The sequence below is a fragment of the Stegodyphus dumicola genome, chromosome 1 (assembly GCF_044657685.1).
Source record: "Stegodyphus dumicola isolate Sdum_Otavi_A_Nest chromosome 1, ASM4465768v1".
Classification (NCBI taxonomy): domain Eukaryota; kingdom Metazoa; phylum Arthropoda; class Arachnida; order Araneae; family Eresidae; genus Stegodyphus; species Stegodyphus dumicola.
In genome coordinates this window covers 98,098,686-98,113,585 of record NC_140768.1, presented here as the reverse complement: position 1 = coordinate 98,113,585, position 14,900 = coordinate 98,098,686, and the positions used below count along the sequence as shown (strand labels likewise).

At 32.2% G+C, this 14,900-nt stretch overlaps 1 protein-coding gene across 12 annotated transcripts in view; it reads right to left on the bottom strand.

Moving 5' to 3' along the window:
• LOC118185892 (bromodomain-containing protein 3-like) overlaps positions 1-14,900 on the bottom strand; it is a 219,197-nt gene that overhangs the window by 43,642 nt on the left and 160,655 nt on the right. For 11 of the 12 annotated variants that reach the window (XM_085817949.1, XM_085817948.1, XM_085817962.1 and 8 more), the window contains 3 exons: positions 13,420-13,538; positions 9,998-10,156; positions 9,219-9,310 (listed from right to left, as the gene is read on the bottom strand). In XM_085817949.1, coding sequence (XP_085674075.1) covers positions 9,219-9,310; positions 9,998-10,156; positions 13,420-13,538 — 370 coding nt within the window. Of the gene's footprint in view, positions 1-9,218; positions 9,311-9,997; positions 10,159-13,419; positions 13,539-14,900 lie in introns of those variants that run through there. The other variant, XM_085817974.1, reaches the window with a different exon arrangement.

Here is a 14,900-nt window from a genome sequence, read left to right as displayed (position 1 = left end):
AACAAATAGCAGCCATATTTTATGTCAAAAGGCATAGGTTAAAATGAGAAGTAAAATCATAATCAGCATGATCTGTAACATAAGACTCACTGCTGCATGCCTAGAGAGAGACCTGCAGATCAGAAAGACCTGAACACCTGATGGTTGGTTAAGTTTTAAAAGTTAGTTATGCTTTTTCTATCTGACAAAATTAGTGTCGTAGCTTCACATAGACTTCGTAGAGTTGTAACCCAGTTAATATACTTTAAGGTTCCAATAAGCCACTGAACCATCAGAGGTGATAAGTTGTTTTTTATTATTTTAAGTCTGTAAGTCTAGCTGTAAGGAATACATTTTACATTTTTGTATTGTATCTTGAGATCACTAAAAGGATTAATGAAAGGCAATAACTTGCTTGAGCACGCAAAGATAACTTTTAAAGGTGAGCAATTAGTTGCAAATAATTAAAGTAGGTAGTTAGATAACCCTTAGTCACTATAAATTAACGTGATCAGTATTAAACTTTATTTACTTAAAAAAAATATTTATTAAAGAAGCACTATTAAGACCATAAAACTAATAACATTTCACAGTTTAAAACACGTTTATGACATTGATTCTTAAACGATATTAGTATAATTATACATTAAAAGCTACAAAACATATATGTTTTGTAAACACAACACACTAAAAATATCTATGAGTATTTTTTTGACTAATTCATATCAATTTGCTTCCCTTTAAACATCTTTTCTGACAATAAGAAATTGGTTCCAAATATGCAAACCAGTGTTCCCACTTGTTTTTAATTTATCTACTTGTCAATGTCTCGACAATAAACCTATGCAGCTTCGCTTGATCTGGTAAAAGTTTCAGTCCAAAACCCCTGGCACACGCAAAGCAAACTATTGCCATGTCTGAAATTAACTATAAAGTAAGAAAAAGGTTTAAATAAACCTCTTTATTTAAACAGAACTTGGAGTATAATTGCACTTTACATGAAGCAAGTTATTAGTATGTCTGAAATTAGAAAGTTTAGATAAAATGAGCATAATAATATCCAATGTATGATAAAATAATATGCAAAGTATAACAATATCCAGAGTAGAATAAAGGTTGAAATTAAATGCACATTCTTATGCTAACAAAATCAACTACAACTTTTGGTGATGTAACTTAACAGGAAAAGTCAAAATTAAATTTCAAATGTGGAATAGAAGTCAAAGACTACTCATTTTACAAGCTAGCTCAGCAACTCTATCGTAGAAATAAATTAAAATGGAGGCAGATATAACACAAAGCTGAATAATTACAAATTATCAGAGCTTAGAAACTAATGCAGTATGAAGTGGAGGCCAGAAACACACTCTATCTTACAATGCAAAAACCTCAGTTTAAATACTATCTAATCAACTTGTATTTGGTTAGGAAACAGAAAGGAGAAGCTATAGAAATAAATTATGAAGACCTGGTTAATTTACCTAATAATAACTGTACATATCTTTGAAGAATTATTTTCTTTCCTCAATAACTTTCCTCTTCATTTTAGAATTTCTGGATTGAATTAAAAGATTTCTGTTATTCTAAAAACTACACATATTTAGAACGTATAGAAGAAGCTGCTAATTTTATTTCTTTAGCAACATTAACATTGCGAATAAATATGAAGTGATAATCAGGGCCAGTTACAGAGCCAGTGTCACAGAATTTTTAGAATTTAGTAACACACAGAGCAACAAAATCTAGAAATGGCAAAACTTTTAAAATTTAGGACAGGCACCGGGAGCAGAATTTAGGGAGGCACTAGGCAGCAGAATTTAGGACCCACAGAGGTTACATTATAAGGTATTTCTTCCGCCTTCTTGGTGTGGCGGTCTGCATGCTGGGCGCGTGATCCAGAGGTCCGCGGTTCGATTCCTGGTGAAGGCATTGCTAATTTTTCATCTTGCCTGCTTCCAAAAAAATCCTAATGTCTCTACAGTGGTGCCCGAACTAAAAGGGTGTTGGATGACGATTCTTCCCAACCAGGATTTGGCGATTGGGTTCCCTAAAAATGCCAGTCGCACTTTAAAAGGGGGAGTATATAAGATATTTCTCATGGCTTCATGGTGTGGTGGTATGCACGCTGGGGGCATAATCCAGAGGTCCATGGTTCGATTCCTGGCAAAGGTGTTGCTAATTTTTCATCTTGCCTGCTTCCAAAAACAATTCTAACATCTTTACAACATCAGGTGGGAAAATGCCTAGTGCTACCCTGTATAGGATGTATTGAGACATACAAGATGAATCTTGTAAATTGTCAGTTTTCAATTTCTTTATTAATAGGAAAACTCCTTTCTATAAATGCCTGTCCATGTGATAAGATTAGAAGCATTTTTAATGTTTCCCATGCTTGTACCTAACGAAAAGAATAAACATAAATGGAAGATAAACATGTTAAGCAAAAGTCTTCTAGGATCAGAAGTAAAACATTCAAATATTATGTTTTCATTGTTTTTAAAAAAATTCTCCAAAAAGTGAGAAATTTGTCATAAATTTTTTGTAAAACGGCATCCATTATGTGTTAGTGTAATGAAGACATTTTTCATTTTGTCACACTTCACTGGAATCTAGAATCGTAGGTTAATAAATTTTGTCTTCAGATCCTTCTAAACTTTACAAGGTTCAATGTCTAAAACCGGAAGGAAACATTGCCCCTATCAATTCTGTAACAGAATTCTGTATCAATTCTGTATCAATTCTGTTACAGAATTGATCAAGTTGCACTTTTGTTTTAATGTTACAGACAATTCTGTAACATTAAAACAAAAGTGCAACTTGATTTTAATATAGAAAACTGATGCATATCATAAGAATTCCGAATATTCGGAGACAGTTACATGGGAAAAAACTTTTATCATGAAAAAGTTTAAAAAGAATCATTTAAAAATAATTACATATTTTGCTCTTGCTAAGAATTGCTACATAAATTGTAATTTAAAGCATTCACTACTTTGCTTATTTTTCCGACTCAAAATATTGTAATAGTAAGTCCCCCAAATGGAAAGTAATGTCACTTTATAATATGGTAGCAAAAAATAAACATCTTTTAATTTAATGTTCTTAAGCATAATTTTAATACGTTACCATTATTTTAATGAAATTTATCAATGATACAATGTTTTAAAAATTCGTCGAAAAAATTCAAAAATCTACAAATTAAAAACTTCTGTATAGAAATTGATCTTCAAATAGGCAAAATGTTGTTAAATTGCCAAATTTAGAGCAGTTTAATAAAAGAATTAGCATCCTCATAAAAGAAAAGTTATCGAGATATAAGGTTAATTGTCAGCAGGAGAGATGAAAAATGAGCAACGCTCTCGCCGGGAATCGAATCACAGACCTCTGGAATATGTGCCCAACGTATAGACCACTACATTACGAAGGCATGCTAAGAAGGTGGCAGAAATACCTTATGCAGCTATTTAAGAGAAGAAAAAAAAAGCAATAATTTTGAAATGCTTATGTTTCACTACTTGCCCAGAAACTGGAGTATCGCACCATTTATGTTAGAAATACGAACAAATTTAAACACATGAAATACGTATTTGTCAGTGAATCGCCAAAAACAGTCTTATAAAATGCTAATTCTCACTCAAAATGGCAGTTGTAAAAACAGATGGAAATTTCAGAAGAATAAAATTAAGGATCTTCTATAGCTTTTGGCTAAAATTAAGGACTTTTAAGGACCGAAAATCGATTGCAAGGACTCTTCAGGACCATACGAACCCTGCATTGGTATAGATGGTTTCTAAGAAGTTTAAAAGGGGGGGGAGGAGATAACATCTTTCCTTGAAACTCCTTCGCATAAGTTTGTGAATTATTGGTTATTTATCTATTTTTATATACTTTAAGTACACCTAACAGAAAAACACACAAAATGCAAGCATTATTACAGTATTAATGGATGTAGGACGCATTATAGATAATTATAACCTTCTCTCTAAAAAAGTTGGTGTATTTAATTATGGCAAAGCACACGAGGGCTATCTGCCTAAGGGGAGGGATGCCTTTCGTGGAGGACTTTCTAAGGGAAATTGGCTCGTATACACCTCTAAAAAAGGATGCAGGATTAGATGATAGCATGTTTAACAATCCATGTGCATAAATCATACAAGTGCAAATTACCATATGAACACAAATTCTCATAGAAATGTTCTTCTTTGCACTGTTAAAAGCAAGTTAAAAAAAAATTATGATTTTTGATGCGATGAATCACATTACTAAGAGCTGAAAAGTAAACTTAATGCTATTGTATGGATAGAAAAACATATATCATAGAAGGAAGTCTGCTGATAATGAAGCAAAACATTGGGCTCAAAAAACTTACTGTTGGTGTTCACAGTTTTAAAGAACAAAGTGAAAAAAACATATAAATGCAGATAAAGAAAGGATTACGCAGAATACAGAATACTAATACTGAGAGAAGAATACTGCAGTCTACAAAATAATAAATTTAACAATCTCAATGCTATGGCTCATGCAAGTTGCAACGACACAGAAACCAGAAGACGTGCACACAAAAAAAAAAAAAAAATAAAGATACCATGGGGGTAAGGTCTATGGTGGGCACTTGAATAAAATACAAACTATGTGTTCTATACACAGGGTTGCCACTCAAACAGGAGAATGAAATTCTCTGACTTTTCCAGGTTTTCAAGGTATGTTTTGAGAAAATTCCAGTCTATCCACGTAATGTACGTTGGCTGTGATAAGAGGTAAATTAATTATGGTATTACTTGTACTGCGTAGCAAATTCACTTAATTATTCAATAAATCCCAGAGGACATTTATTCTTAATTATTCTTGGTACAGTTTGTTTGATAACTTTGTTTACTTTTCCACTTAAGAAACTTAATAAAATTTAAGATATATACATTGGATAACAATTGTACGTTTTATTTAATTATTACTCATGATCATCACCAGTTCAATATGAGGCTAATCTGGTTCTTATAAATCACAATGCAATGCTAAAAGTTAGGTTAGATTTTAGGTAAATTTAATTTGTGTGAGGTATCTTCTTAAAAGGTACCTTAACACTTGAAAACACAAATATAATTATAATAGGAGTTGTTTTCTCCACTGAAGATTGAGATTAGAATCTGCCCAATCTGGAATAAAATAAAGCTTTTTTTGCAGACATACTGCAGCTAAATGAAAGAAAGAAATCTATTTAATGATATTTTTTTACTAAATTGAGGTATTTTATATTTATTTCGCAGCATACATAAGGAAAAAATATGTGCATTAAATTTCGTGATGTCATCGTACTGCTAGAATTAATTTCAGGATTATGCCAGAGAAAATTTCCTGAAATTTGGAAATATTATTTACTAATGATAAATAAATTTAGAAGCAACATTAAATGATATGAATAACATAAAAATAAAGATAATTACTTACAAATTGAATTAGAATAATCAACTGATATTTTAGCGAATATAGTTATATTACATGGTTAGCCTAGATGACTAATTACTTTTTTTTTTATTTTACTACAAAATGACAAGGTATTTATTAAAAAAAAAAAGCTTTTGCGGTAAAATCCTAGTATACAGTATACAGTACGGCCTTCGCACAATTTTGAAAATTGTCACCACCAACAAAATGACCCGTTTACTGTTCATCATCATGTCGCCAAATCCAGCTGTACCATACATGGAGATTATTCTAACCAATGAACGTCTATGTAAAGAAGAAAAGGTTCCATACACGTAAATGCTATTACGCGGCTAGAAAGCAGAAGGAAAATTTGCAAGGGATTTGGCGACGGAACCGGGCGGCCAGAATTTCCCTCTCCGCGATGTATACAGGAAATTGAGGAACACGTGTTAAGAAGAAACGTTCTTTGCAGGGGCGTAGCTAGAGAGGGGCAACTGTCCCTGGGCGCAGAATCTGAGGGGCGCCAAACTGATGTTACGACATTTTAGAATTAAATGTTTTCCATCCTTGGCAAGCAGTAGGGGGTGCGAAATCTTCAGTTGTTCCTGGGCGCTGAAAACCTTAACTACGACTCTGAGTTTCAAACAATTTTGATTCATAATAATGCATGTAGATATCAGACAGGATGGGATTGAGGGGCTTCCCATGGCTAATCCCTCAGTTTGCTTGTAATATTTATTTTGGAAAACAAAATGTGTGTGTTTCAAACAGAGTTGAGTGAGAGAAATTAGCTCATCAATTTCGATGCAAGAGAAATGAAATTCGCGAAGTGTGGTTTCTAGACATCTTAATACACCCTCTACTGGAACATTGGTGAATAATGATTTTACATCAAAAGAAACCATTAGTAAATTACTAGGAGAAATGTTTTTAACCTTTTTTACAAACTCTATTGAATTTTTATGGTGTAAATGTTATTGTCTAATAGAGTTGAAAATCTAGAAACTAAATATTTAGCTAAGGGATACGAGGCAGTAAAACCCTAGCTACCCTATCTAGCACTGAAAACGCTAGCTACTACTCTGGTTCTTTGACAAAAAAGAAAACTACGAAAATCCGTTCGCAATAATTTAACGGATTTTCGTAGTTTCCCCCCCTTCAAAATAACTAATCCATGAAGTAATTTACTTGCGCCAAAAAATATTTTCTTTTCCTTTAGAGTTTAAAGAATTTTAAAGGATATTCATTTTATGAACTCTTGATAACGTGACCTTCGAACTTCGACACCGGTTTCGAGCTTTGGCGACAGATATATCGCATATGCACAGCTGTTTCCCTCTATGATGGAACGGAGCCACGTCTGTTGCAGAGAGGTTTTCCTTCTTTACAATACATATTTTTTTTATTTTAACCTTCATGGTACCGTATACTAGGATTAAATCCATTTTGTTTTATACGAGAACAGGTACTTTCTTTAGTTCATGCACTGCACATGCGATTCTCGAGGTTACTGGAAACCAAAAGTTGAAAGAAACTTGCTTTGCCTTTCTTAGACAATCAACTTGGAGCTGCGAAAATTGGCTCTATGCCAGCTGCCCGAATGACACTCACGTGATACACAATTCGCCAAAAAAGTGATCTCTTCCGACGTCGGCACAAAACTTGGCTTTTTTGGCGGGTTCGTTGTATGAAATTCCCTGACTTTTCCAGATTTTGACTAAAACGCTTTAATTCTCTGAATTTTTTGGTGAATTTCCAAATTCCCTGACTTTTTCCAGTTTTCCAGGTAGCATAGCAGCAACCCTGTATACATTTCACGCGAAATGTTGTCTACAAGAACATAAAAAAAGCTCTGAAATACATACATGTAATAAAGCAAAGCAAACTTAACAGTGTTAGTGGCATAGAATGTTGATCCAATATTAAAAAGCAAACTTGGCAGCCAAGGAAAATTATAATATTTAAATTTAAATTAAACCTTGATTTCAACCTACATTTGCGACCATAATTACACTGGCACTCTTGTTGTGTACTTCCTATTGAAGAACATTAACATTTTTTATACCTATTACCTACAGGACGAAAAGCAGCATGCCAGCACCTTAACAGCAAGAAAGCTAAAAACAAAAGTATGCAGTTATTCAATATGGTGGCCTATTAAGAGAAAGTTTTGAAACAAGTTCCAAATTTCAGCATTATACAAGTCACATGATATGGACTGATTTTTCCTGAGTGGAATGATGTTCACACCAGGGTGGCTAGGCAGAAAGATCTTACCTCTATCGAATCAAGTTACATTTTCCTAAAAGATGCCAAACCATACTGTAATATAGTCTAGTCAGTATATTTAAATTTATTCTTATTTTATATGGATTGATTTAAAAATGACGCAGTGCAGAAAATTATTATTTTTAGAATAGAGAGGCAGAATTAAGGGGCTATTGCCTTAATTTATGTATTTTTTACCATACACACATACATATATATATATATATACATACACACACACACACACCCCTGGGAAAAAAGTGAAACCAACTGAGTGCTATCTATATCTATATATGTAAGATGAAAAATATGTTTAATTTATTAATAGCCTCTTAATTCCTCATTTTTAATTTGGGTATTTACTGTCTATATTCTCAAAGTAGTAACTAATTCCTGGCCATTAATTTCTTGGCTGGGCCATTTCTAGATTAATCTATGCCCCAGAACTTGTGTAAAGCTGTTGACATAGCTTATTCAGAAATTGAACTCAAACTTTTAAGAAAAGAAACTTTTCTGACCTAAACCAAAACCTTCCTCTTGGCAATCTTCCATAATGCATAAATATGCACTTTTGCTTGACTTTGTGTGCTACTTGGATGCAATTTCACTGCGCCCTCTTCCTATCCCAACAGTATCAAAAATGTAAATGTTCTCGTAAATAGGCATGATTAGAGTGCCAAGTGAATTGCGGCCAGAAATGTCAATTTAAATAAAAAATGGGATTTAATAATCCGCCTTGACTGGCAAGTTTCCTAATCATTAAGGATTTAACATTCTACACAATCAGAATTCTTCCTCTTCAATATGTCATCTGTGTGTTTTGGCATCAGTATTTCCTGCGTTTCTACATCTTAGTATGTGTGTTTATATAAATTATGAAAGACCTCTTCAGGAAATATATTATATATATGTATAAATTAAGAAAGACTTCTTCAGGGGGGAAGTGAAAAACCTATTGAGCCCTATTTCAATAGCATAACTATTTTAAATCTCTGCAAAAGTCACTTTAAATTTCAAATATGTGAATTGCCTTCATGATGCAATGGGAAAAAAACTTCCATGAAAATTAAGGTTAAAAAAATAGTTAACTGTAATTTTTAAAAGCATTAGTTTGCTACCTATCAATGTTAATACAGTGATTATTTTTCAAAAATATTATAACTGAGAATGAAATATATCTCTAGTCAGTTAACTATCCTAATTACGTGGTTGCTTGATTTGTCCCAAATAAAAAAATCTCTGTCATCTTGTTGACTGAGACTAATCAAGCAGTTACCTCAGAGAGGTATTCACATGGCATTATAATGGGAATCTTGTTTAAATTACAACATATTTATTTTACCGTTATCTACAATATTTACTCTGTTACAGATCAAATCTAAGGATGACATGGAAATGTTTAATTAATAAAACAGTAGCAGTAGTAACAACAACAAAAACTATTTTTTGATTCAAGATGGCAATTAGAAATTAACATTATTCAGACACGAGCAAAAAAACTGTTATATTTTTTTCACTGAGAAGCAGACAAAATGAACTTAAATAACCTCAATCTCTCTCTTTCCAATCGCAGCCGTTCTTTTTCTGCCTGCTCTTTTTGATGCCTTCTTAATTCTTGCTGTTCATACAGCTGCCTTTGCTGTAGAGGAAAATATATTTTAAAATTGATTACATATTTTACACAAAGACGCAGTGCCAGTTATGTAATTTCAAATACTAATGGTCACAAAACAACAATGACTATGAAACTACATCAGATTTTAAATTAAAAGAATGAATATTATTATTTACATAAACAAAATAATGATAAATTAGAAATATGAATACAATATTTATTGACAAATTGTATTAATTTTTTAACTTGGAAAGGACATCATGAAAGAATTTTTTCTTTGAGACTTTTATCTTAAAGTCTGTAAGATTACTATTAAATTTTAAAAAAATGTGTTAAAGCTTCTCATAACGGTTTCTTCAGAATGCTCTGAATATGAATAGCAACAGACCCACTCAACAGTTTGAAAGCGCTTGAATCTGATTTAAATTTTTTAAGACAGAAATGAATATTTTAAGAAATAATTCTGTGAACGATTTATATGGTAAATCCCCTTTAAAAAAATGCTGTACCACAGATTTCATATTAGTAGGAAAAGCTAACTGTAACGGAGGGTTAAAGAGAATTCTGATTCAAATTTTTGATTGTATACAATGACAGTACAAAAACCTGTAATAATGATCTGGTCATTACTAAATACTTTTAAAAAATTGCATATACACTGACATACTTTGTAATATATATAAAGGAATAGATATATACTATATAGCATACTTTGTCCAATTTCTCTTTAGCTTGTTTCTTGAACTGTTGAAAACTATCCATTGCACTGTTCTTAAAAGAAGCTGCAGTGTTACTAGTGCTTGGACTACTGGATGCTGCTTGGCCAAGACTGGACCAACAGCCATAGTTCTTCAATTTAGATTCTGTCTGCTGCGTAAAAAAAGAAAGAATTCTTAATTTGATTTTCTATCTTCTACACTACTGTTTACTTCACAAGATAAAAAAGTACCTGGCTCACAAAATTTTATGTTACTTAGGGACCTATCACTTCTATGGACGCGCGCTTACCTGGAACAATTCCGAAAAACGAGATTCTAGTAGTACGGCTTTAAGCGGCAGGCTTCCGAGAAATGTTTCTTCTAGCTAGGAGGAACCTGTCCCGGCTACAAGCAACATTTTAAAATTTGTTCGAAAATGTTCCGGCTGGAGACGTGTTCCTCGAACGTTCAACCAATCAGACTGTAAGGATCTTAAGTTTTACTAACGTTTATTTTATTTTAAATCTTTACTATCACTTCTTATTTTCTACTTCCGGCCAGAATTATAAGCGTTAATGTATTTATGCAAAATTTGTCTGGCGAACGGCAAGTACTTAAGTTGTGGCTTTTTGCCAAGCGAAAGGGAGGAAGCAGTTAGTCGAAGCAGGCCGCTTACCTTAGAAGTTTTACTCAGTTGCTGGTTGCCTTCCAGGCCAGAGGTTTAATCCTCTCGATAATTTTAAACGTATTGTAGTGTTCACAGTTTTCTGTACTACATACGGCTTCCTGTTAATATAAGGCCAATCTTCCACGTTTATTATTTCAAAGTTAGTTTAGTTTTATTTTTATATTTTTACGTTTAGACCACGAGTAGTGGGTCTGTGTATTCCAAAGTACGGAAATTATTGTAAATAGAGAAAAATAAAGGGTTTTGTATACCCTTCTTGTGTATCCTGTCTACTTCCCACAGTTATTGAACATAGCTTTAATAAGCTCTCTGTTCCGAGTCAGGTCCTTGCATGTTCCCGAAGAAAGTAAGACGGAACATCGAACCTGATAAGACGAAAGTTCTGCTTCTGAAGGATCACGGGTAACTTTCAATATGGTGATGGCTCTCGCTGTGAAGTGATGGATGGTGGAAATAGAGGCCGATTTAATTATTGCTGTTTTGTTGTAATACAACTGCTTGAGTCATTTTTTAAATGTGTATATATTCATTAAATATATAATCGTGGAAATTTCAGAGTTGACAGTATTTTATGACGTTCTTGCAGTTACTATTTGTTTACAAATTGTTCATCGCCAAAAGTTTGCCAACTTTTTCGTATTTCGTGCTGATCATGTATTATCACTTATATAATAGAATTTTATTTCTTAAATTTAAGTTGAATAATTTTTTAAAATCCGTTTGTGTATGTGTGGCTTTTCTCCTAATTACTTATCTTTTAAATTGTTAATTGCATAATCAGTGACACATTTTAAGCAGCATAAAAGATGCATAAAAAAAGAAAAGCATAGCTTATGTAATAATGAGAATACTCATTAAATTTGTCTATTACTTTCATGTTATTAATGAAATACTTTTTGGATTATAAATACATTAGAAACTATACTTTTATTGTAAATGCTACATATTGAAACATTGAAAATTTATGGATTTATTATTATGCATGATGAAAAACATTTGTATATATATTCATTAATATAAATCTTATTCATTACATTAATACTAATAAATATATATTAACAACTTCTAAACCATCGCATCTCTCTATCTGTATGTAAATATATGACTTATTAGATGTGTATGTATATGTATGTATAAATACAAAAATGAACATTGCCAAGAAGTTTATTTGAAGTTGATTTTAATTCAGATAATGATTATGTAATTGGCAGCAACTATAGTTATCAGTTCTTTGCAAATTATTATGGGTATGTAATAATCAGTTGAAAAATAATTGATGAGTATTTGAGTACTAAAGAGTGTACACATTTTGTTATTGGGTTAATTCATAATTATATCATATGTATGATCTACGTAATATAAACATGACTAATAAATAATAAGAAATGTAACTGTGCATTTATAACATTTGATTACTTAAAACAGTGCACAACTGATTATCACCTTCATAGCTGTTTACATAATGAATTGTACTTTCCAATTAAGTGCACGGGCCTACTAGTGGCCGAAGCGTCGTTGAACACTGGTAGTTCTGTCTCAGGTTAGAATGCCGCTAACGGGCTGGCTACATGGGCTACAAATTGGTTTTCCCCATTTGTAACTGGTATACGAGCCAGTTTAAAAAAATCTTTTACAAAGAGATCCCTCCTGTTAGGCAGATATCCCTCAAGGCTTTGCCGTAATCACATAAAACAAACTCATGATGTGCACACCTAATTTCTAGAGTTGGTATAATTAATGTGTTTTAAGTATATTACCGAATGTTCTATGGGACAGTAAACAACTCGCACATGTTTGATTGCTCATGTACTCATATGCTTTATTTGATCTTCATTTTGCTGAATAGTATCTGCTGGCTGTGAGGATGTAAATATCAGCCATATAGACTTTTGTCATAAAAGGTCTTTTTTGTTTGTTTGTTTGTTTGAATGGACAAAACAGTAATTATGAGCCATAAAGTTAGTCAAGGTCAGAAGGTGGTCACCAGGTCACAAATTTTCCAGTGAGCCATCAAATTTTCATTGCAATGCACACAACAGAAAATACACATAGATAATGTCTGATAAATAGACTTATCCAGCACACGTTTTAAACTATTTTTAGTGTATACAGAATTTGGCTATTACTGATGTAATTGATTACTATAACCAGAAGCATGTTTATCTGTTATTTGAAGTGCCAGAAAAAGAGATCAAAGTGATTATCCTGATAGCAATCACCTTTCTATTATCTTCCATTACTAACAATAAAGTTTAAAATGAAAAGAGTTTGAGCGATACAAAACAACACAGAAGAAGCAAACGTCACTTTCGCCAATCTGAGCGATAACTGATTCTTGTTTGGCTTTCAGCCTGTTTACCAAGTGAAGATGGTAACCCTATTTCGCCAAAGGCCGTTTCTCAGAACTGTTGCTGCAAACGTTTTGTTCCGGCAACAAATATCGTAATGTGATAAGGGTTTAAGGGATAAGGGATATGTTAAATCATCAACCCTTATTAAACTAAGAAACAAAGATTTTGATGAATGGCCAATTTCCGGACCTACGAAAGGTAGAAAGATATTGAAGTACTCCAAATTTATTTTGAAGTAGATAATGCTGTCCAGTATGTTTCAATACATTGCAGATATTTTTGAAGTTTTCAAACAGAACACTTTTATTTTAGGAAACAAAAACACTAAAGAAAATATTAATTTTTATATAACTTAGCCAGAGGAAATAATCTAAAGTGTCATACTGAAGCAATTACCTTTTTTGTGGTAGGAGTAGATGATATAGGAGAAGGCTTCTGTTCCATTTTCTTTTCCCCATTAGTTACAGAAGGAGTAACAGCTGGAGCTTGATTCCCAACTGTGTAATTAGGCAGACCTAATAAATTATATATTAATGCAGGAATGCCACTATACAAATACAATAAATAAATAAACAGTACATGATAATTACTAAAGAATTATTACCATATAATCAAATCAAGAGGTATTTATATAGGTACACCTTACATTAAAAAAGGGGGGACAGTTATGTATCTCCAATTCTACTGGGCCGATTGATTAAATTTAAGTTGTAATTTTCATGTCTCGAAAGTGCAACTTAGGATATATAATTAAATTTATATGCAGCATTTTTCTAACATAAGTATTTTGACACAAAATTGGACTTTTTCTGTTTTGAGAATTGAGCATTTAATCGATGTTATGTGCAGTTTTAATGGCATCCTTGTTTTGTTGTATTATTATGTATTATGCATCTGGCATCACTGTTATTTCTGTCATTCTTAAGTTTTTATGTATTCTTTACCCTTTTTTTTCGGGGAGGGGGGATGTATTAAAGTCCAAAATTCATTTAGGATCACTCTGTTTTTTTAATTTTAAAACATTCTGAAATGACATATCTGCCCCCCCATTTCATTCTACGACTCAAATTAGATTAAAATGTAGTTTTGTAAAAATTACATGAGTAGATTATTTTTTTTGGGGGGGGGAGAATTGCTCAACATTTTAGCTTTGATGTTATTTGAATCTGGTATATATTTATTAATATTTCTTTTTTACTACACATAATGGATTCCTTCTTTCACAATTCAAAATTTGAGTTCAATCGAAATAAAATTCGCATACATTTTTGGATTTGTTTTCAAAAATTTGTATTTTTTAGTAATTTTTATAAATATTTTGATTTATAACCTATAAAATTTTTGCTACCATATTAAAATAGATGTATTTCTAGGCGTACCAACAAAAAATTATAATTATTTATTTTCAGAGATATATGTGAATTTATATATTAACGTTTTTTGAAATTTGGCATATTTTGTATAAGCAATAATAACACCAAATATGGTTTTACGCATTTTGTTAAAATTATTTGAAGGAATGAACAACGCATCTTTTATTCCACTTATGCACAGTAAATGGGAAAATCAGATACCATAAAATTAAGAGTATCGCCAAGTGAATTATTCTTGGCACAAACTAGTGCGACAAGACAAATTAAAAATTTCTCAGTAAGTTTCTCACCAAACTTTGCAAAATTTAATAATTATGCATAATATGAGTCAAAAAATTGGGGGGGGGGATCAGAAAAGTCCAAATTTGAGTCGGAATACTAATATTAAAATAATGCCATATGCAAAGTCAAAGTCAGGCTTTTGAGACATGAAAAATGCGAGTTAATTTTCATCAATTGGCTCAGCAGAACCTGATATATACATCATTTTACTGTTATGCACTA